At 43.2% G+C, this 25,071-nt stretch overlaps 1 protein-coding gene across 2 annotated transcripts in view; it reads left to right on the top strand.

The window, feature by feature from the left end:
• The window catches only part of LOC110493814 (spectrin beta chain, non-erythrocytic 1), an 87,533-nt gene that overhangs the window by 39,516 nt on the left and 22,946 nt on the right, over nt 1–25,071 (top strand). For both annotated transcript variants that reach the window (XM_021568314.3, XM_036949796.2), the window contains 14 exons: nt 7,905–8,078; nt 9,328–9,422; nt 9,744–9,824; nt 10,250–10,365; nt 10,778–10,890; nt 11,179–11,366; nt 11,946–12,063; nt 12,615–12,773; nt 14,169–14,471; nt 15,153–15,306; nt 15,606–16,476; nt 20,228–20,365; nt 22,699–23,455; nt 24,313–24,515. In XM_021568314.3, the coding sequence (XP_021423989.2) occupies nt 7,905–8,078; nt 9,328–9,422; nt 9,744–9,824; nt 10,250–10,365; nt 10,778–10,890; nt 11,179–11,366; nt 11,946–12,063; nt 12,615–12,773; nt 14,169–14,471; nt 15,153–15,306; nt 15,606–16,476; nt 20,228–20,365; nt 22,699–23,455; nt 24,313–24,515 (3,470 nt within the window). The remainder of the gene's footprint in view (nt 1–7,904; nt 8,079–9,327; nt 9,423–9,743; nt 9,825–10,249; nt 10,366–10,777; nt 10,891–11,178; nt 11,367–11,945; nt 12,064–12,614; nt 12,774–14,168; nt 14,472–15,152; nt 15,307–15,605; nt 16,477–20,227; nt 20,366–22,698; nt 23,456–24,312; nt 24,516–25,071) is intronic.

The raw sequence follows: 25,071 nt of genomic DNA, 5'->3' as shown, positions 1-25,071 counted from the left end.
GAAGTCTCAATGCTGTAATCACTGCCAAAGGTGCTTCAACAAAGTACTGAGTAAAGCATCTGAATTCTTATGTAAATTTAATATTTCTGTTTTTGTTTTTTTAAATCAGCAAACATTTCTAAAAACATGTTTTTGCTTTGTCTTTATGGGGTATTGTGTGTAGATGAGGGGGGAAAAAAATATTGTATAATTTTTAGAATAACCTCTCTAGGGTATGTGGGACACTAGCGTCCCATCTGGCCAACATCCAGTGAGGTTGCAGAGCGCCAAATTCAATTACAGAAATGCTCATTATAAAAATTCAGAGAACAAAACATATTTTACATAGGTTTAAAGATGAACTTCTTGTTAAACCAACCACAGTGTCATATTTATAAAATGCTTTTCGGCGAAAGCATACCTAGCCCAGAACATGCCTAGCCCAGAACATAGCCCAGTTGACAAATTATTACAAACAGTAACCAGCCAAGCAGAAGCGTTACAAAACTCAGAAATAGAGATAAAATTAATCCCTCACCTTTGATGATCTTCATATGGTGGCAATCAGAAGACATTAATTTACTCAATAAATGTTCCTTTTGTTCGATGAAGTCTCTTTATATCCAAAAACCTCTGTTTTGTTAGCGCGTTTTCTTCAGTAATCCACAGGCTCAAACTCATTCAAAACAATCAGACCAAAAATCCAAATTGTATCTGTAAAATTCATATAAACATGTCAAACGATGTTTATATTCAATCCTTAGGTTGTTTTTTAGCCTAAATGATCTATAATATTTCAACCGGACAATAACGTGTCAATGTAAAAGGTAAAGGGTCCACTCGTTCAGACTGGTCTTACTCCCTCATTTATAAGAATACAAGCCTGAAATGATTTCTAAAGACTGTTGACATCTAGTGGAAGGCATAGGAACTGCAAATGGAGTCCTAAATCAATGGATACTGTAATGGCATTGAATAGAAAACTACAAAAACAACAAAAAAACTACTTCCTGAATGGATTTTTCTCAGGTTTTCGCCTGCTAAAATCAGTTCTGTTATACTCACAGACACTACTTTAACAGTTTTGGAAACTTTAGAGTGTTTTCTATCCAAATCTACCAGTTATATGCATATCATATCATCTGGGCCCGAGTAGCAGGCCGTTTAATTTGGGCATGCTTTTCATCCAAAATTCCGAATGCTGCCCCCTACCCTAGAGAGGATAAGGCTGTAACGTAACAAAATGTGGAAAAAGTCAAGGGGTCTGAATACTTTCCGAAGGCACTGGCATCTCCAAAATGTTTGATGCCAGGGATGCATTACACTGACATTTTCCAAAAGAAAGGCTGTCCCCTTTTTTAAGAGTGTCTTGAGAAAAGGTCATGCATGTGAAAAAAAAATCATCCTTGTGACACTTAGGTAAGTACCTTATATAACTGATGCAATTATTTCATGGAATATTACCTCTGGGGATGCTCTTGAGCCAAAAGATGTCACTGGCCTATATGGACAAAGATATTGTCCAGAAATGACCTAATTAGATGGAAAGGGGAACACTTCTCCACATGGATATATTTTTAGCCTAAGGATTTGTGTGGTTTCATTAAATATATATTTTTATTAATTTTGTATCATACAGTATATGTACAGTATATGAACCACACAGCCAACATCCACAGTGTACATTAAGTGGACAAATAATTAGGAACACCTTCCTTACCTAATGTTGAGTTGCATTTGCTCTCAGAACAGCCTCAATTCATCGGAGCATCTACAATGTGACGAAAACTGGCCCATGTTGACTCCAATGCTTCCCACAGTTGTGTCAAGTTGTCTGGATGTCTATGGGTGGTGGACCATTCTTGAAACACACAGGAAACTGTTGAGTGTGAAAAACCCAGCAGCGTTGCAGATCTTGACACACTCAAACTGGTGCGCCTGGCACCTACTACCATTCAAACACACTTAAACATTTTGTCTTTCCCATTCACCCTCTGAATGGCACACATACAAAATCCATGTCTCAAGGCAAAAAAAATATTTATTTAACCTGTCTCCTCCCTTTCATCTACACTGATTTAAGTGACATCAAAAACCCAGACGCGAACTGCCCAGTGACGCGAGCCTACCAGACAAGCTAAATGCCTTTAATGCTCGCTTCGAGGTAAGCAACACTGAAGCATGCACGAGAGCACCAGCTTTTCTGGATGACTGTGTGAACCCTCTTTGTAGCCGATCGATGTGAACAAAACCTTTGAACAGGTCAACATTCACGAAGCCACTGGGCCAGACGGATTACCAGGACGTGTACTCAAAGCATGCACGGACCAACTGTCAAGTGTCTTCACTGACATTTTCAACCTCTCCCTGACGAGTCTGTAATACCTACATGTTTCAACCTAGTAGTACCTGTGCCCAAGGAAGCGAAGGTAACCTGCCTAAATGTTTACCGCCCCGTAGCACTCACGTCAGTAGCTATGAAGTGCTTTGAAAGGCTGGTCATGGCTCACATCAACAGCATCCTCCCGGACACCCTAGACCCACTCCAATTCACATACCGCCCCAACAGATCCACAGATAACACAATCTCAATCACACTCCACACTAGCCTTTCCCACCTAGACAAAAGGAACACCTATGTGAGAATGCTGTTCATTGACTACAGCTCAGCGTTCAACACCATAGTGCCCACAAAGCTCATCACTAAGCTAAGGACTCTGGGACTAAACACCTCCTTCTGCAACTGGATCCTGGACTTGCTGACGGGCCACCCCCAGGTGGTAAGGGTAGGCAACAACACAGAGAACTGGCAGTGTGGTGCCAGGGCAACAAGCTCTCCCTCAATGTGAGCAAGACAAAGGTGCGGGTCAAGAGTTTCAAGTTCTTTGGTGTCCACATCACCAACAAACTATCATGGTCAAAACATACCAAGACAGTTGTAAAGAGGACACGACAAAACCTTTTCCCCCTCAGGAGACTGTAAAGATTTGGAATGGGTCCCCAGATCCTCAAAAAGTTCTACAGCTGCACCATCGAGAGCTTCCTGACCGGTTGCATTACCGACTGGTGTGGCAACTGCTCGGCATCTGACTGCAAGGCTCTACAGAGGGTAGTGCGTACGGCCCAGTACATCACTGGAGCCAAACTTTCTGCCATCCAGGACCTATATAATAGGCAGTGTCAGAGGAAATCCCCAAAAATTGTCAGAGACTCCAGTCACCCAAGTTATAGACTGTTTTCTCTGCTACCGCATGGCAAGCAGTACCGGAGCGCCAAGTCTAGGACCAAAAGGCTCCTCAACAGCTTCTACTCCCAAGCCATAAGACTGCTGAACAATTAATAAAATCGCCACCGGACTATTTACATTTGCCCCTCCCACTCCCTTTTGTACACTGCTGCTACTCGTTGTTTATTATCTATGCATAGTCACTTCACCCCTACCTACATGTACAAATTACCTCAACTGACCTGTACCCCCGAGCACTGACTCAGTACGGGTACCCCCTTTATATAGCCTCATTATTGTTACTCTTATTGTGTGACTATTTGGTAAATATTTTCTTATCTCTTCTTGAACTGCACTGTTGGTTAAGGGCTTGTAAGTAAGCATTTCACGGTAAGGTCTACACTTGTTGTATTCGGCGCATGTGACAAATAAAGTTTGATTTGATTTATTACTAAAGTGTAGTTGGTGAGAGTTGAAGCAGGTAGGCTGCCTTTGATTTATTTTTTGCTGATGTCGGGAAAAGATGTCCACATGGTCAGAGCCACGTACCATAAAAGGTTCCGCTGTCCAGGCTTGCTATCACATACAAGGCTCCCAATAAGATATCTCACTCTATTGGCAAATACCCAACAAGGCACATCCCATAATGCAATCTACCAAGGAAACTCTATGCCAGGGGTACTCAACTCTTACCCAATGAGGTATGGAGCTTGCTGGTTTTCTGTTCTACCTCATAATTAATTGCACACACCTGGTGTCCCTGGTCTAAATCAGTCCCTAATTATAGGTGAACAATGAAAAAATGCAGTGGAACTGGCTTTGAGGTCCAGAGTTGAGTTTGAGGGATTCATGTGGCTATTGGCGTAATCCACGTGTGCAATTACAAACAGCAGTTGATGTTCAAAACTCGAAGGGCTTTCCCTTTTGTATTGTATTGTATTGTATTGTATTACTGTGCTTGGCTGTTGTAATCCCCAACTCCTATTTTTGGATTTCCTCCTGAGAAAAAGGTCTCCTTGACATTAATTAATTCCTCTGGGCACGCCTTGTGCCAGGTTTAATTATCCTGGTCAATGTGTAACTCAAATTGAGTTTAGGCACAGCAGGTAACAGCTATTTGCCAGGTAGAGGCATGGGGCCAAATAGTATTTGGAATTGTTCAAAAACTTACGCTGCTCTTGACTGAGCTTTCCTGGTGCAATGTAAGCAATGGAATAGTCCCACAAGTACAAACCCAGCCCATCTGGCACTGCAGGCAGGCTCAAGCAAAAACTCAAGGTTTTTGAATGATTTTAAATACCATTTGAACCCAGATCTGGTACCACATTAGGTTACCAGAATATCATGCTGGATGGGCTAAAAACCAAAAGGTCACTGGTTAGAATCCCTGAGCCAACTAGATGAAAAATCTGTTGATGGGCCCTTGAGCACGGCACTTATCCCTAGTTGCTCCGGATAAGAACGTCTGCTAAAATGTAGAATACCCAGCTGTGTATGTACGTACATACATTGCATATAAAATGCAAGCCATGGTCTACCCACATTTTGTACATCACCTTTCAGCAATGATAAAGTGAAGTGAACTCGTACAGGCTGTAGGAATGAGGCTTCCTGTACATGATGTCATGGTCTGGTAGAAAAGTGCTTATGTCATTGCTACTCGGCTGGCGCTGCACTCCCAGCTCCTACAGAGTGTAACTCTGCATCTCAAAGAGCTGCACCGCCATACATTGCCAGTGTGTCTCTGCAGACACACACACTCAGACGTGCATGTACACACACAGAGATACACACACACACACACACACACACACACACACACACACACACACACACACACACACACACACACACACACACACGTCTTAGAGGTCAGCAGTGTATTGTGCTGACTGACTCAGCAGTAGGAGTTGAATAGGGATTTTGCTTTCACTCTCACTTGGGTGTCCATCAAATGGTGTTAAGATACAGTAAGTCAATGTTTTCATTCTTCAATCTAAACCAGTCATCTGTTTTCAGGGATACATTTTCTTCTATCAACACAGTGAAAAACTAGGCATGTACAGTACTGTATTTTAAATGAATTATTAATTGAATTAGTTGTGTTTTTTGTTTTACACTATTGACTCAATGTGCCTGCTTCCAGCTCTTTTTTTTAATACCCAGATAGCGGTTTTGATTGACTAGGGTTGACTTCCCCCTGCCTGCACAAAGGACTAGTCCTCCCTCTTCTGCTCCTCCAAAACCACACCTCAGTGTAAAGTCTCCACGCACATCAGAGGGCAGAAGGCTGCTTTATTACCGGGTTACTCATTCACTTCCAACAGACTGAAATAGTCAGCTGCATCCTTTGCTTTTAGGAGTGAAGAAGTAGCATGTTGTGTATATAAAACCTTTCTGATTAGAAGACATTTGTCAAATACATATATCACACACTTAAACTTGAATGTATTAGCTTTAAGTTGGCACTTTTAGGACTTTTGCATTGGTTCCATTGTACAGCTCAAAATAAATCAAACACAGCTTGAAAGTATTTGACATATGTATTTGACCAGGTCTGCTAATCATTGACTGGGAGGGTTGCAGAATGTAGCTCAACATATATCGGCAAAAGTCAAATGAAGTGAAATGCTAAATGGCATATTAAGGATCTGTTCCTTTTTTTATGTAATCATATTTTTTTTGTCAGGTTGAATTTGCAAACATGATTGTACTTTTGATTTTATGTAGACGACCAGGCAATTGTAAAAGCGTGATACTTTTGTATATACTGTGTAATTTATGTGGACACCCCTTCAAATTAGTGGATTCAGCTATTTCTGCCACACCCATTGCTGACAGGTGTATAAAATCAAGCACACAGCCATGCAATCTCAATAGACAAACATTGGCAGTAGAATGGCCTTAATAAAGAGCTCAGCGACTTTCAACGTAGTACCGTCATAGGATGCCGCCTTTCCAACAAGTCAGCTCTGCCCTGCTGGAGCTGCCCGGTCAACTGTAAGTGCTGTCATTGTGAAGTGCAAATGTCTAGGAGCAACAACGGCTGAGCCGGGAAGTGGTAGGCCGCAGAAGCTCATAGAACAGGACTGGCGAGTGCTGACGTGTGTAGCGCATAAAAATTGTCTGTCCTCCATTGCAACACTCACTAATGAGTTCCAAACTGCCTCTGAAAGTAATGTCAGCACAATAACTGTTTGTCGGAAGCTTTATTAAATGGGTTTCCATGGCCGAGCAGCCTAAGATCACTATGTGCAATGCCAAGCGTCGGCTGGAGTGGTGTAAAGCCCACTGACATTGGACTCTGGAGCAGTGGAAACGCTTTCTCTGCAGTGATGAATCACACTTAACCATCTGGCAGCCCGACGGATGAATCTGGGTTTGGCGGATGCCAGGAGAACGCTACCTGCCCCAATGAATTATGCCAACTGTAAAGTTTTGTGGAGGAGTGGTCAGGGTCTGTTTTTCGTGTTTCAGGCTCCCTAGTTCCACTGAAGGGAAATCTTAACGCTACAGCATACAATGACATTACATACGATTCTGTGCTTCCAAATTTGTGGCAACAGTTTGGGGAGGGTCCTTTCCTGTTTCAGCATGACAATGTCCCTGTGCACAATGCGAGGTCCATACAGAAATGGTTTGTTGAGATCGATGTGGAAGAACTTGACAGCAAAGTTTGGACCAACTCCATGTTAATGCCAATGATTTTGGAATGAGATGTTCGACGAGCAGGTGTCCACATAGTGGTGTACATATAGTGTACACACATAAACAGAAATACATATCAGTATGAACATCCTTTCCAATGGCATGGGAATAATATAATTAGAAACATAAAGGAATAGTTAACCAAAATTACAAAATTACAAATTGATTTCCTTACCCTGTAAGCAGTCTATGGAAAAGGTATGGACAAGTCCTGTGTAGTTCAGTTGGTAGAGCTGGTTGGTATAGCATGGTGCTTGCAGCGCCAAGGTTGTGGGTTTGATTACCACAGGGATACAGTAGGAAAAAAGTATTTAAGTATGAAGCTCTTGATAAGAGTGTCTGTAAAATGTAAAAAAAAGTGTTTGGCAGCAATCTGTGCTTTGGTTTAGTTTCCCTGGCACTGTTTCCACATGCTAATGTTTTAGCATTTGTGAAACAAATCCCATTCTAGTCATGGGACCGATATTATCCTCACAATTAATTTTAGATACTTTTGGATGATTTGGACTTGTGCAAAAAATGCCAATATCGATACCATGACTTGAATGGGATTTCTGCCACAAATGCTAAAACATTAGCATGTGGAAACAGTGACAGGGAAACTAAACCAAAGCACGGATGGCTGTCAAACCTTATCCATAGACTGGAAACCAATGTGTAATTTTGTGTAATATGGTTTAACTATCCCTTTAACTTTAGGCCAACAGGTATAATGCATTACGATGTCCATGGGCATGTATGATCCTATACATTTTTGGGGAAGCCTTATAATTAGAGAGTAATAGGGCTATAATAGTACATGCTTATAACAATAAATAAAGTGTCACCAACTTGTTTATTTTTAACCTATGGCCAAGCTCAACTGATTGTAAGTTTCTCCGGATAAGAGTGTCTGCTAAATTACTAAAATGTAAAAAAATATATAATAATCATTAATACTGTGTGAAACTCTTATGGCTGACATGTTCTGTGTCCTGTCCTGTCTCCCCAGCCCAAGCCCACCAGGGGACGGATGCGTATCCACTGCCTGGAGAACGTGGACAAGGCTCTGCAGTTCCTCAAGGAGCAGAGGGTCCACCTGGAAAACATGGGCTCACACGACATTGTTGACGGCAACCACCGCCTCACCCTGGGGCTCATCTGGACCATCATTCTCAGGTTCCAGGTAAAGGAGTCTTCAAACCAAAACGCATGAAACGTATGTCTGATGCAGCGGTGTGGTGGTGAGAAATGATTTGCTAGAAATGCTGCTCTAGGTTTTCAATTGGCTGATTGATAAGTTTTTGGAAAATATATAATGAACAGTGCAACACAACCCGAGACCCCCCCCCCCCCCCCATTCAAAACCATTGAGTTGCCGCATATTTTATGCATCAATTTGTCTGGTTTGAACACTCACTTAGCCAGTGATTCTCTATAATTATCCTGGAGATACATTTTGTAAAGCAGGGCCACGATTATCTGAATCAGGTTGCTATTATTGTTACGTGAGCAACAAACCCAGTTGCTCTCCAGGAGGAGAGTTGGCCCGTATGCTGATTCCAATCCAACTGAGCGTCAGTAGCTTATTTACTGTAGGGCCTCATCCTTTATCATAGTGATCTAATACTAACTTGTACTTCTCAGCACACATATTACACAGTCAATTGTTTACATAAAGATTATGTTATAACATGAGTAAGATATGTAGGCTATGTATGAGAGCAACTGCTTGGCATCGGACCGCAAGTCGTTACAGCGGGTATTGCGTGAAGCCCAGGACCTCTATACCAGGCGGTGTCAGAGGAAGTCAAAGACTCCAGTCACCCAAGTCATAGACTGTTCTCTCCGGAAAGCAGTACCGGAGTGCCGAGTCTGGGACCAAAAGGCTCCTGAACAGCTTCTACCCCCCAAGCCGTCAGACTGCTGATCAGTTAATCAAATTGCCACCCGGACTATTTGCATTGACCCCCTTTTTTGTTGTTGTTGCACTGGCTCTATGCACATTCACTGAACTCTACCCACACACTCACACATACTACACTGACACTCTCAACATACACATACACACACTACATACACTCACACACATTCACCCTGTTTCACACTCTTCCCACACGCTGCCGCTACTCTGTTTATTATCCATCCTGATCTCCTAGTCACTTTTACCCCTACCTACATTTACATATTACCTCAATCCCGTCAACTACCTCGTAACCCCAGCACATTGACTCTGTACCAGTATGCCTTGTATATAGCCGTGTTATTGTTATTTTATCATGTTACAATATAAAAAAAAATGATCACATTTTCTTACTTTTTAACTCTGCATTGTTGGGAATGTGCATATTCGCCACATGTGACAAATAACATTTGACTTTTTGATTTGATTTGAGACTTCTCCCACTGCTGTTGTATCATTGTCTGTGTGACAGATCCAGGACATCAGTGTTGAGACTGACGGAGACAACAAGGAGAAGAGATCAGCCAAGGACGCCCTGCTCCTCTGGTGCCAGATGAAGACTGCTGGGTGAGTGATTGGCTGTCCCCTTGCATTCAGACACGATTCTTAGAGATTTTAAATATTTCGATTTGGGTCATCTACTGTACATGACAGCTCTCAGTTCTACCACTTGACTTAAACAATCCTCCTTAAGAAAAATATGCATGTATTTAGACAGCAACGCCGTTGTGACTTGATGTTACTGGACTTTTTACTTTCAGAACAAGTCAGTAAAGAACTTCCAGAAGCAGAGCCACATCTTGAATTATATAGAAACTGCTTAGGGAATGAATTTGAAAACATTGAACAAATCATCATATCTGTTGTTCTCTGTTTTGTTCTCTGTAGCTATCCAAACGTGAACATTCACAATTTCAGCACCAGTTGGCGAGACGGCATGGCTTTCAATGCCCTCATCCATAAGCACAGGTAACAAGAGTCGGTTTGATCAACTATCCTTCGTGCCCTTGTGGGTCACATGATTCAGATATTTTTTCTCGTGGAATTCACACCAATTGTCCTTTGTGATTTACGTCACAGTCTGCTATTTACTTTATGTGGTCACCAATATATATTTTTTCATCCCACCTCCAACCCCCCTCATTTATGACGATTTATTTTCTTATTTACAATAGAGTAATGTTCAAATAATTAATTTTTGGTGTCTTTGGGATTTACTGATGCATTACTGTACATCATTTGGTGTAATTGGGTTGAATCTTTGAGGTATCAGAACGTAACAATTGAATCATAACATTTCAACAGGTAAATTACATCTGGGTATTTACCTTGTGATTCTTTGGTGGTATACTGTGTGACTGGTGCTGTGGTATGATGCTTTGTCTCGTGTGTAGGCCAGACCTGATTGACTTTGACAAGCTGAAAAAGTCCAATGCCCACCACAACCTGCAGAATGCCTTCAATCTGGCTGAGCAGCATCTTGGGCTTACCAAGCTCCTAGACCCAGAGGGTGAGTTCTGGACTATGCTCTTCTATGTAGTAGAGGAGTGCATATGGAAAATAGCTCAATCTGATGCCGCGCATGATTTCTCAGTGCACTGTGACGTACTTTTTTTGGTTGTCCAAATAAACAAAATCAAACTGGAATAATCCTTAACTGGAATGTATAAAATACTGTAGGTGACAGAGTCTGGTCTAGTGATAGCGCTTCAGACTCTAGACTACATATATCCCCTGGCAACAGGGGATAGGGGAAAGTGTCTGCCACTTTCCACTTTCTATCGGCGTATCACCTGCTTCACCTTCCCACTGCCCTGTCATACAACATCATGAAATACAAAAAGAGATCTTCTTTTAACATTTTTGTAACGTTCCAAATCAAATTGTATTAACCAATCAGAAATGTAATTTTTGCTTCACAGATATCAGTGTGGACCACCCCGATGAGAAGTCGGTCATCACATACGTGGTGACGTACTACCACTACTTCTCCAAAATGAAGGCGCTGAAAGTGGAGGGGAAACGTATTGGGAAGGTGACCGTTTATTATCTCAAATTCCATGTTTGTTTGGTGGGTTGTTGTCAACAAGTTGTTCGGGGCAGAGTAAGAGCTTTTCAGATGTGGATTCAAATAGTATAAAACTTTCAAGATGTACTTGATTGAGCTTTTCTGGCATAATGAAACCAGTGGAATAGTACCAAAAGTGCAAACTCTGTCAATCTGGCAAACAAATACTATATACTATAACACAAATACTATATATGAACCCAGGTCTGGACATTTTTGGCCAGAGCTTGACATGTGTCCTCTTTGTTCCGCTAGGTACTGGACAATGCCATTGAGACAGAGAAGATGATTGAGAAGTACGAGTCTCTGGCCTCAGACCTGCTGGAGTGGATCGAGCAGACCATCATCATCCTCAACAATCGCAAGTTTGCCAACTCTTTAAACGGGGTGCAGCAGCAGCTTCAAGCCTTCAACACATATCGCACGGTCGAGAAACCCCCTAAGTGAGTGCCCCCCCCCCCACCTCCAGCAACCAATCCCAAATCCACCCCTATACCCCAATGCACCCCCTATGCACTTATGGAGATCTGACAAGATGGGCAATCTTAAGAATATTTGTAAATGTCTATAATATTTACTTAAGGTATATCATTGTCCAGTTATCTTGCCATTCCCTCAACCCTTTTTTGGTTGATGTTCCTGTGACATTCCCTGAACATCACAAAATCTTTGTTCCAAACTTCTAAACCAATATTTTAATGAAAAATTCATTTCACTACCTAAAACAAAAATGTCAAGTCTAATGTTAAATTAATGGCACAATACCGAACATTCTGGGTGCGCGCCTGTAGTAGAATTTACTTCAAAATGTTTTGTTCAGCTATGTCCATGAATTGAAGCGATAATGTATGCATGTTTAGTATTTTTAACAGTGCAGAAGTAAGACATGACTCCGCTTTGAAACGCTTTGAAATAAGTGCAACCCTGAGAACTTAAAGTGATGCGATGTGTTTAGACATGAGCTTTTTTTTACGCTGTCAAAATATCACTCCCCCAAAACCATTCCTCTTTTTATCGATCAGGTTTACTGAGAAGGGCAACCTGGAGGTGCTTCTGTTTACCATCCAGAGCAAGATGAGGGCCAACAATCAGAAAGTCTACATGCCCAGGGAGGGCAAACTCATCTCTGACATTAACAAGGTGATGTCTGTAGTCTCTGACGAACGCTTTAGGGTGAAGTTTCCCTAGGCACAGATGAAGGATCAGTTTCCCTTCTCCCAATCCTAACCTTTACCTTTAGTGGTGAAAATGCTAAACTGACTCAAGATCAGGGTCTAGGGACAAAGTTACCCTACTCCGCGATCAATGTTTTGTCTTAATGAAACATCAGGTTGTTCACTATCTCTCTCTCCTGTTTGTCTGTGTCAGGGTGTTTGGTAGTCTCTCTTTGGTGTGTGGTAGTATTAATATTAGTAAGTAGGAGTTTTACTATGGCATAATTATTACAATCGGAGTAATTCAGCCAACTCATACATTTTGCATCTGGACATAAAACTGTGAGATTATGAGAGAGTTGAATCTACCCTTGGCATGTGTAAGGTACAAGATAGACTGGTGGCAAATGGTGTCAATTCATCATGTAGAATAGTCTAGAAATGAACAGAAAAATGATGTCTGACGTTCCTGTTAGTCTGTCTGGACCATATGACATACCTGACTTAATATTGCGTGTTAAACTTTGTTTATGGTAGACCTGGGAGAGACTGGAGAAGGCGGAGCATGAGCGGGAGCTGGCTCTGAGGACAGAGCTGATTCGACAGGAGAAACTGGAGCAGCTGGCTCGCCGCTTTGACCGCAAGGCTGCCATGAGGGAGACCTGGCTGAGTGAGAACCAGCGCCTCGTCTCACAGGTAAAAAACAAATGCTTGCACACAAATACACAAACAGACATGCAGATGTATGCACACACTCACACAAACACTCAAAGTAGCCATGAGGGACAACTGGCTAAGCAAAATCCAACGGCTTGTCGCACAGCTACAGACACACAAATGCGTGGGCACACACACACACACACACAGACAAAAGTAATAATTATGGAAAGCAATTGTGACATTTTACCAAACTACCAAAATATTTTACATCCTTCTCCATACACCACCACTTAGTGGACACCAGATTCAGTGTAATGCAAGCGTCACGTTCACTGGTATGACATCATCTCTGTAGCACATTAAGATTAAGTGCTGAAGATGTAAACGTTGCATCTCATTTGCTTTCCTACTTTTGTCAAACTGAAATCAGGGCCAATTTGCAGTTGAAACAATAGCAAAGCGGAAACCCCAACTCTGTTTTGGTAATAACCTGAGGAATGGGCCAGGAAAATGTAAGCACTCTCAAATTCATAGACAGAGCTATTGATGCAAGGCTTGACCATCCATGATGTCATAAATTATCATTTTAACCATGTTTTGAGGCTATACAGTGTTTGTTTACATTTACAAACGTTTACAAACATTGGAGCAAAACAAGCTCATATTTTGGGTTTTGATGGGGTGTGACAGTTGAAATAATCTCACGAGGCATGCATTTTTTTTAATTATAAAAAAAAATAAAAATAGTGATATCCAATTGGTAATTACAGTCTTGTCCCATCGCTGCAACTCCTGTATGGACTCCGGAGGGGCGAAGGTCGAGAGCCGTGTGTCCTCTGAAACACATCCCTGCCAAGCCGCACTGCTTCTTGACACAATGCTTGCTTAACCCGGAAGCCAGCCACACCAATGAGGAAACGTGCATGCGCCCAGCCCGCCACAGGAGTTGATAGAGCGCGATGGGACAAGGACATCCCGGCCGGCCGTACCCTCCCCTAACCCGGATGACGCTGGGCCAATTGTGTGCCGCCTCATGGGTCTCCCGGTCACGGCCGGCTGTTACACAGCCCAGTATCGAACCCGGATCTGTAGAGACGCCGCTAGCACAGCGATGCAGTGCCTTAGACCAGTGCGCCACTCGAGAGGCCCCTCACAATGCATTTAGAAGTTATAATCTTCAAGAATCAATGGGTATATATCATCAATGTGTAAATCCAAAAATGGATGTAGCAACTGCGGGTTGCCCCTTTAAAGGATCATAGTATTTTATGTCATTGTCAAATTGTAGAGACGATAACATTATAGAAATGGAGAGTTTGTCTTCCTTGTATCCCAGTATTTTGCCACCCATGCAGTATATCCTAACAGTATTGTATTTTATTCTATTATTTTATTCTATTCCATTCCATTCCCATCACTTCTATCTCGCAGGACAACTTTGGCTTCGACCTTCCGGCGGTGGACGCGGCCACCAAGAAGCATGAGGCCATCGAGACGGATATTACGGCGTACGAGGAGCGTGTGCAGGCCGTGGTGTCTGTCGCTAAGGAGCTGGAGGCAGAGAAGTACCATGACATCAAACGCATCACAGCGCGCAAGGACAACGTGATCCGGCTGTGGGAGTACCTGCTGGAGCTTCTGAAGGCGAGGCGCCAGCGCCTGGAGATGAATCTGGGTCTGCAGAGGGTCTTCCAGGAGATGCTTTACATCATGGACTGGATGGACGAGATGAAGGTAAGAGAGGGAGGGGGACCCTTCTGAAAATGTATGTGTTAAACCGTGTTGGAAAGACAAAAATTTATAATTATTGTAACACAAATTGAATTGTTCAAAATGCATTGAACCTCATCTACCCTGCTTCCACCAACACCTGAACACATTTAAAATGTATTGGAAATATGTCATTTCAAGTCATTTCACATGTTAGAATTACAAACGGAATGTATTAATCCCTCTTCTAAATGATCAGTTTAACCAGTATCAATGGTGAAACTAACTGGATTATGTTAGTCCAATGCTGAATAATTCCAAATCGGCACAACTGAACCTCATCCTAGACCCTCCTGTAGATACAAGAGGATTGGGTTGGCACTGTAAACACTACGTCATCTTGCCTTTCTGATTGGCTGGGTGGAATTCTCGGCATTATGCTTCCACCTATTGAATCCTCTTAGGTTTACAAGAGTCGCTATGGAGTTGATGGTAGTGGTTGATTTGGAATTGATTTTGACATTTCATCTAAATTACAAGTTAGATGAAATGTAAGTTTCAAAAAGTTTCCTCTCCTCACCTTGAAAAAAATACCCGTATTGCGTTTCAAAGTGCACAAGAAGTAAACGATTCATATTGGCAACTGATGATCTTCGACTTAGAAGGTATGCCTGTATGTCATGCCTCTATGTCTCTGCCACACAGATGATGCTGCTGTCCCAGGACTATGGGAAGCATCTGCTCGGAGTGGAGGATCTCCTGCAGAAACATGCCCTGGTAGAGGCCGACATCGGCATCCAGGCTGACCGTGTGAAAGCTGTCAACAACAATGCCCAGAAATTCGCCATCGACGGCGACGGTGAGAATGTCCTAAACATTCAGGCTGCTATTATTCAAATTGTGACTCATTGTTTTCTACTTGTGTTTGTATTATTAACTAATGACGATAATGCATGTCATCATACCATTTCACAGTTCAGTTGAATAGCATAGTGTTTTGCAAGATACTTCAAGATCTATACAAGCAAAGTGAAAAATAAACATAAAAGGAATCATAGTCATTGGAATGAAATCATAACATGTGAGTCAATACAGTGTAATGTACAGCTGTGGGTGCTGCTAGATGCTAACTGGGTCTCTGTTCTGTCTCCTCTACAGTTTACAAGCCCTGTGACCCTCAGGTAATACGCGACCGCGTGGCCCACATGGAGTTCTGCTACCAGGAGCTGACCCAGCTCGCTGCCGAGCGCCGGGCCCGCCTGGAGGAGTCCCGTCGTCTCTGGAAGTTCTTCTGGGAGATGGCCGAGGAGGAGGGCTGGATCCGTGAGAAGGAGCAGATCCTGTCGTCGGACGAGAGCGGCAAGGACCTGACGGGGGCTGTGCGCCTGTTAAGCAAGCACCGCACCCTGGAGGACGAGATGAATGGCCGTGCCGGTCACCTGCAGCACACCATCGCCGAGGGCCAGGCCATGGCCGACGGTGGCCACTTCGGCGCCGCCAAGATCCGCGACCGCATCGCCGACCTGCGGGCGCAGTGGGCAGCATTGGAGGAGCTAGCGGGCGTGAGGAAGGCCCATCTGGAGGAAGCGTGTGCCCTGCACCAGTTCCAGGCGGACGCAGACGATGCCGACGCCTGGACCCTGGATGCCCTGCGCATCGTGTCCAGCAGCGAGGTGGGCCATGACGAGTTCTCCACACAGGCCCTGGTGCGCAAGCACAAGGACGCCGCCGCCGAGGTGGCCAGCTATCGGCCGGTGATCGATGCACTCCATGAGCAGGCGGCCGCCTTGCCTGAGGAGCAGGCTCAGTCGGAAGAGGTCAAGGGCCGCCTGGCAGGCATAGAGGAGCGCTACAAGGAGGTGGCCGAGCTGACCCGGCTGAGAAAGCAGGCACTGCAGGACGCCCTGGCCCTCTACAAGATGTTCAGCGAGGCGGACGCCTGCGAGGTGTGGATTGATGAGAAGGATCAGTGGCTCAACAGCATGGAGATCCCAGAGAAGCTAGAAGACCTAGAGGTCATTCAGCACAGGTGAGAGAACCCATACATATAGAAATGCATGCTTAAGCCATAGTCTACCCCTAGACCCTACTCCTTTAGGCCTGATTTAGCTTGGTGTGCCACTCAAGTATCTGAAAGTATTTGACATACAGTTCCAGTCAAAACGCCTTCCCATTCCAGGGTTTTTCTTTATTTTGACTATTTCCTACATTTTAGAATAATAGCGAAGACGAAACTATGAAATAACATGTATGCGAGCAGTTTTTGGAACAACTTTGTCGATTTTCAAAACACTGTACAGAAGACATGGAACTCTGGCCATTTGCAAAACATTAAGGGCCCAATTCCGACCCGAGTTAAGCGTGCTTAAATGGAACGTAACTCCTTTTTCATGCACTTTTCTCTCAATGCGAATTCTGACCTTGAACTTAAGAATGAGAATAGCGTGCTATTCACCTGCTATTTGTTTTGGCGAATAAATGAACGTGCGGTGGAGGTGGGTCTACAGATATGCCGTATTCTGACTGACTTAATTTCCTAATCATTCCACCGCCTTTACGTGTGAGGAAACAATGAATAAGGTCGAGCGAACCTACCAGTTTCAAGTGGAAAAAGCATCCACTTAATTTTTTTATAACACCATTCTCCATGCACTGTAATGACAACTTGATAAGAGCTATTGATAACTGTCAAGGATTCCCTCCGGAACTTTCATCACGCACACCTGGCCCCTATTCCCACGGATTAGTACTTGTATAAGTGTGCCCTTTGGTTTCCGTTGTCTGTCGATTATTGTTACAATGTCTGTTGGTGTGTGTGAGTACCTGTGCTGTTTGTTTTGGCTTTCGTGCCATTGTGGATTGCGCAGGTGATTACTGGTCTCGTCCCGTGTGACAATCATTGTGCATTTGGGTTATTTATTCGAGGTTCTCCTCACTTTTTTGTTTGGGTTTCAACCCTGTTTTTTGTGTAAGTGTTTGTTTGGTCTTCGTCCCCGTAATAAAAAACCCTATTACGCATTCCTGCCTTTCTCCCAAATCGTTTATACCAGCGTAACAGCTAAGTGAATGAGTTATCCATTTGTTTTAGGTAATTGTAAATATAAATGACACTTGCTTTTGATCTATTTTGCCTTATAATCGCTGGAGGCAAATGTGAACCAGTCATATGGAAGCAAACTGAACCATATCCACAAATCAACTTTCCCACAGTAAAGTTCATAAAATGCTGTGCAATTACACCGAATTTGAATTGTACAGCCTTTTAACTTGCAGGGATGGGCTCTTTCGAATGGCAGGCTACCCCAACTTTCTCTGTTTCATATTTCTATCATGTTAAATATTAGCCAATATTACTATCGAATGCCAGTAGGCCTAATAACAACACATGTACAACTGCCAATTTACTCTTAGTTCCCTTCAGTTGGTATAGCCTACATTATCATTCCATTTAATGACATTGTTTCGTTTACCTCCATTTGCTTTGCTTCCTCTGTAAACGCTCGGCCATGTGGTTGTTGCTGAGGATCATTAGTAACAGTTGATAATATAAAAATAGACATGTAGGCTAACTAAGTCATTGTGGAGTGGAACGCAGACCAAGCCATAACTGTTTGAACTTGACGCATGGCTCGACACTTGGCTGTGTCATCACATAGTACCACGGTTAGTGCAGGCAACAGACGAGGGTATAGCCTACTATTGTACACTATTCTCCTTATTATAATTATATGTACACTAATCTTCCAACATTACCATGTGTTAATGAACTGAATGTGGCAATTTTCAGAATGAATCAAACCACCGTTTTCTTTCTTTCTTGTGTAAAGTGTCTCCAAACTTGTTTTTCATGATTCACAAATACTTCCCTAACCCTAAATAATCTACAAAATCAGAGTAGTTTTTAAATCTACCAATTAGTGCTGACGAATATCCATGTGTTTAGATGGCTTTCTTTCATTGATCCCTAATATTTTGAACCCGTTCTCGCGATTTACAAAACGTTTTCCATATCATAGACTGACCAGGTGAATCCAGGTGAAAGCTTTGATCCCTAATATTTTGAACCCGTTCTCGCGCTTTACAAAACGTTTTCCATATCATAGACTGACCAGGTGAATCCAGGTGAAAGCTTTGATCCCTTATTGATGTCACTTGTTAAATACACTTCCATCAATGTAGATGAAGGGGAGAAGACCAGGTTAAAGAAGGATTTTTAAGCCTTGAAACGATTGAGACGTGTATTGTGTACAGTATGTGTGCCATTCAGAGGTTGAATGGGCAAGACAAAAGATTTAAGTGGCTTTGAACGTGGTATGGTAGCAGGTGACAGGCACACCGGTTTCAGTATGTCATGAACTTCAATGCCTTGGAATACAAACTATTAAAAATGATGGAAAATTACTCTACTTTTATGCACAATTTCACATTGTGTGCAGGATTCATTCATCTGAACATCATAATCCAATTCCATGTATTCTATACATAGGCTGGCAGACTTTCCATCACCAAGCAGAAAAACATTCCCAAACAGAAAAAAGGAAAGGTGAATATAGTGGAGGACATGTGCTGATATGAATGGATAGACATCCATTTACACCAAAGTTCACTCTGTAATGGAAGATTACAATCAGGGCCGGATTACTGAATGGGCATGCAGGGCACATGCCCTGGGGCCGCCGACCTCTGCTATATTTTACGCGAATTTACACTGATAGAGCCATTTACAATTTTGTGCACTAGTATTTACTGATTGCTGGAAACAGTGAACACATTTTCACAATTTTCTCTTATGTTGTCACGCCCTGACCTTGGAGATCCTTATTATTCTCTATGTTTGGTTAGGTCAGGGTGTGACTCGGGTGGGAAATTCTATGTCTTCTGTTTCTTTGTTTTTGGCCGAGTGTGGTTCCCAATCAGAGGCAGCTGTCTATATGGTCTCTGATTGGGGATCATACTTAGGCAGCCCTTTTTCCCACCATTAGGTTGTGGGATCTGTTTAGTTTCTGTAGCCTGACATAACTGTCCGCTTTCGTTTTTTTGACTTTGTTATTTGGTTTGGTGTCATCAATAAAGATACGATGAACGCCTACCACGCCGCGCCTTGGTTTCCTAACGACGGACGTAACATATGTGAACAGAACACTGTGAATTTGGTATTCATTGATGGCAATTGTATTTCAGGTTTAGCGAAAGGGGGTCTAAGATATGCAATCCAAGTAGAAAGAAAATAAAACGATCAGAAGTTCTGCAAATGTATTTGAACGTTTGTTCACTGGTGTTCTTTGACCATAGTTCCAAAAAACTATTTTACCCGATTGAGAAACTGTAAATATACAAATGATAAACTAGTTACAATGCAACAGCTCCTCCCACTGGGCGTTAGGTGCCCTATTTGTTAGGTGCCTTTCTCGAAACGGATGTTCACCTTACACAGAAAATGAACAAAATAGGTATTTTAAACAGACGGAACAAGACAGATAATAAAAAGAGTACAGAGGTACAAGGAGAAAAGCGCAGGAAGTACTTAGGAGGTTAAACACCAAACAGGGGAATATGTCTGAAGTACATTCATCAGGGTACAACATTGTGGAACATTCAGATAAAAATGTGGTTTGTAGAACAAACATTCCTATGACATGTAGTATAAGAAATCATGTCAGCTGAAACATTCCACAACATTTGCCTGAACGTGGCCCAAACATCAATGTGCGCAAGGGAAAATGGTTTGTTTTGGAGGTGAATTTGATTGGTCATGACATGGCATGCTCTCTCTTTCCCAGGTTCGAGAGCCTGGAGCCTGAGATGAACAACCAGGCGTCACGCGTCGCTGTCGTGAACCAGATTGCCAGGCAGCTGATGCACAACGGACACCCCAGTGAGAAGGACATAAAAGCCCAGCAAGATAAGCTCAATAACAGGCAAGTTGAACCATTCACAGTCAGACGTCACACTATCTCCTATCATACAGATGCCTTAGCTTAATTTGCTCATCCTGTTGTTGCAGGAAATGCAAACTTGTAGTGTATTAGAGGTTCAGGGGGGCCAGGGGGTTCAGGGGGGCCTCCCGAGTGGCGCAGCGGTCTAGGACACTGCATCGCAGTGGTGAGGTGCCACTACAGCCTTAGGTTTGATCTCAGGCTGTATCACAGCCGGAAGTGAATGGGAGCCCCGTGGGGCGGCTCACAATTGGCCCAGCTTCGTCCGGGTTAGGGGAGGGTTTGGTCAGGGGATTTACTTGGCTCATCTAGCGACTCCTTTTGGCTGGTCGGGTGACTGCAAGCTAACTTCGGTCGTCAGTTGGACAGTGTTTCCTCTGACACATTGGCGGCTGGCTTCCGGGTTAAGCGAGCAGTGTGTCAAGAAGCAGTGCGGCTTGGCAGATCGTGTTTCGAGGATGCATGGCTCTCGACCTTCACCTCTCCCGAGTCTGTTGGGGAGTTGTAGTGATGAGGCAAACTCGTAACTACCAATTGGATATCACAACAAAGGGGGTCAATTTTTTTATAATAATAATTTAAAAAACAAGGCTTCTAAAGTTTAACTCCCACTTAAAATATTTATACTTGATTTACCCTAATTAAAAATGTATAAATTAAAAATGTTTCCTGTTGCTGTAGGATTATTTTTCAGCTGTAGCAAACTGGCTCAAATTAAGATCCTATATCTGTAGCTGATATGTCCCTCAGTGGTGCGCGGATCAGCTGTTTGTTCACCCTGACCCAGCCGCATTTGCTGACAACCCATCCGCAACCGCCAGACTATATGTGATAAAGTGAAAATCTGAATCCCACACCTGATGTGTTTCTACTTATCTATTTGTTTGTCAACTTGTCTATAGTTAGATACATGCAGCTTCTCTTCTGTCATGATTTGCTTCCCTAGAAGACTAAATAAACCCTTGCTCAGCAGAATAATGTCATAAATCAATAGAATGAATGCTTCAATGTATTTGACATCAGTGAAGCTTTCTGAGTGATCTCTGCTTCTTTCACAGCACAAAGGTTCCGGGGAGAAAATACAATAACTATTAAGAAAAATGAAAAGATTTTCTGTGCTAAATGTTCAAATGACATCATTTTGACCGGTTGTAAGGAAATAGAAATCTGTGAAAACAACCCAACGTCTTTCTGATAACATTTCAATTTGGCTTGGATGCATATTTTATGTGGTTGAAATACTATCAGCTTGTATGATGCTGATAAAGATAGGACCACTACAGATGGTATTTAACTGCGCATTCACATTCTCTCAAGATGCTAAAATAATATTCTTCCACTATCGTTCTCAAGTAAACATTTTGCCTATTTGAGGTCTCCATCTTGTGTCTGTCAAATTTGTATAACACCTCACAATCATCACACATAACACTGCTATCATCCTCTTTTGCCAGAAAATGTATGTTTGGAAAGATATGGTGGGGTGGTGAAAGAGGATGATTGCAGTGTGAGGTGGCTTTTCTCTTATTGAATTAAACTCTGACATTGGCCTTTTTGTCTCCATGGATCGACGTTAACTTTTTACTGCCCGTTCCCAAAAGCATTTGGCGATTGGCGTGCGTACAGTTAGACCCTAAGCTTAGGCTTACTCACTAATGCCAGATAGCCTAAAATAATGAAAGAAACACCTCAATATAGCCTAATAGATAAATTGCACAAGAATTATAAATTTATTATACTCTTTAATTCCCCACCCATCTGCCCTTCATCCACACAATGACCCTTTCATGACCCTAAATCTGCCCGCCCTGTGGAAATAACAACGGGGACTGCGGGTTATGAGTCAAGCCGTGCATCACTAATGTCCCTGGTATTCACAACATTTACGGTTGAAGATAACACTTTCAGGTTCTGATTTAATGCCTTACCATATGATTGGCAACTACCTGATGCCAAATGAAGAAACCAAAAGATGATTAGGTTATTATAATGCAGTTAATGCAGTTAACTATGTCTGACCTTTTACTTGGCTCATGGTGAGTTTCAAATACCTATTGACTTAAAATTGTGTTATTGTGTGTTGGAGATCACTGTATCCTTTGAATTGAAAAATGAGCTGGATATGTATTGTTGGTTATCATCAAATTAATTGGCCAATGGTTCAGTCAATTTGAGCCTTGGTCTGGCAACAACAGGGTAATGGTGGGATTGATTCCCGTATGGGTCACATGTATTGAAATATGTATCACTGTCTGTCAACTGTGTAAAACTGTCTGCTAAATTACCATATTTTTATTTATTAATTTGTTCACCAGATGGAGCCAGTTCCGGGATCTGGCGGACCAGAAGAAGGAGTCTCTAATCTCCGCGCTGGGTGTGCAGAACTACCACCTGGACTGCAACGAAACCAAGTCGTGGATCCGCGAGAAGACAAAGGTCATCGAGTCCACCCAGGAGCTGGGCAACGACCTGACGGGTGTCATGGCGCTGCAGCGCAAACTCACTGGCATGGAGCGTGACCTGGCTGCCATCGAGGACAAGCTGGGCGACCTGCGCGGCGAGGCCGAGCGGCTGGCCGGCGAGCACCCAGACCAGGCCAAGGCCATCACGGGCCGCCTGGCCGAGATCACCGCTGTGTGGGAGGAGATGAAGGCCACACTGCGTAACCGCGAAGAGTCCCTTGGCGAGGCCAGCAAGCTGCAGCAGTTCCTGCGCGAACTGGATGACTTCCAGTCGTGGCTGTCGCGCACACAGACAGCCATCGCCTCGGAGGAGACGCCCAACACGCTGGCTGAGGCAGAGAAGCTGCTAGCACAGCACGACGGCATCAAAAACGAGATCTGCAACTACGAGGAGGACTACCAGAAGATGCGCGACATGGGCGAGATGGTGACCCAGGGTCAGACCGATGCCCAGTACATGTTCCTGAGGCAGCGGCTACAGGCACTGGACACAGGCTGGAACGAGCTGCACAAGATGTGGGAGAACCGGCAGAACCTGCTGTCACAGTCCCACGCCTACCAGCTGTTTCTCAGGGACACCAAGCAGGCCGAGGTCTTCCTCAACAACCAGGTACGCCGATTGGTCGATACCCCTTAAACCAGGGTACTTGATTGGTCGGTTCAATTTCGAATTGGTCCATCCAGGAAGTGAGTTGAAATTATATTCCAAGAGTGGAAAAATCTTAGCCTTGGAATCCAAAGTGAATGGTTCCGTTTCACTATTATTTAATTACACTGATTCCATCTCATAAAAAAATGGATTTCCAGCTACAGTTTATTTTAAAATGCTCTTTGTCGCTGCTATTACCGAATTTTACTAGGAAGGGATGTGGTAACAATGTGTAATTTTCCGTGCCCACCTAGAATCCACTCCATCTACCGTGGGCATGCTGCTTTGCAAATCAAATGCACATATTAACGGACATTTCAAAAAGTGTCATATCAGATCAAATTTTATTAGTCACATGCGCCGAATACAACCTTACAGTGAAATGCTTACTTACGAGCCCCTAACCAACAACGCAGTTAAAAAAACATGGATAAGAATAAGAACTAAAAGTAACCAGTAATTAAAGAGTAGCAGTAAAATAAAAATAGCAAGACTATGTACAGGGGGGTACCGGTACAGAGTCAATGTGCTGGGGCACCGGTAGAGTTATTAAAGTGACTATGCATAGATGATAACAACAGAGAGTAGCAGCATTGTAAAAGAGGGGGGCAATACAAATAGTCTGTGTCCAATGTGATTTAGATTGAATTCCAACAGGGTTGGGTTCTATATTCTGTTTCAATTCAGTCAATTCAAGAATTTCAGTTTACTCCCTGACTGATTTGAAATGGAATTGACCCCAACCTGGATATCCAGTCTCAGTCACAGGAATTTCTAATAATCCCACTGATTCTCTTTTTTTATAACCCTACTCTTAGGAATACATGCTGGCCCATACAGAGATGCCCACTACGCTTGAGGGGGCCGAAGGAGCCATCAAGAAGCAGGAGGACTTCATGACCACCATGGACGCCAACGAAGAGAAGATAAACGGCGTGGTGGAGGCTGGCAGGCGGCTGGCGAGCGACGGCAACATCAATGCCGACCGCATCCAGGAGAGAGCGACGTCTATTGACGACAGGTTAGAAGCCTCTTCTACTATATAGTAACAAATGACATTGCTGGACAGGTTGTCATTTTTACAGTTCTCACAACACCTGTTGGAGTATTTAATGCCCCAGGAACCACATTAATATGATAAAGCAATCTCCTGGAAATGGCATAACTACTTAGTTGCAAAACTGAATGCATTCAACCAAAATGTGTTTTCCGCATTTAACCCAACCATTCTGAATCGGAGAGGTGCAGGGGGCTGCCTTGATCGACGTCATCGGCGCCTGTTTTAACTGTCTTGCTCAAGGGCAGAGCAGCAGACTTTTCCATCTTGGGGATTCGAGCCAGCAACTTTTCAGTTACTGGCCCAACACGCTTAACTGCTAGGCTACCTGCACAGCTTGACTGTGAAAAAGACTACCCAGAATACCACCAATGGTTAGATGTGTACCACCCACTTATTAGGTTTACAACTACCACAAATGCCAGTACAACACTTAATATGTATCTTTGCCTTTACTTGGTAATGCGTATTGTGATGTAAAAAAATCTGTAGAAAAATCTGGTACACCCAACTGTCAACT

This window comes from Oncorhynchus mykiss, chromosome 17, assembly GCF_057628025.1.
Source record: "Oncorhynchus mykiss isolate SJ-2025 chromosome 17, ASM5762802v1, whole genome shotgun sequence".
NCBI classification, from domain to species: Eukaryota; Metazoa; Chordata; class Actinopteri; order Salmoniformes; family Salmonidae; genus Oncorhynchus; species Oncorhynchus mykiss.
Note: the sequence above shows the minus strand (reverse complement) of the source record. Positions and strands in the feature narration are given on the sequence as shown.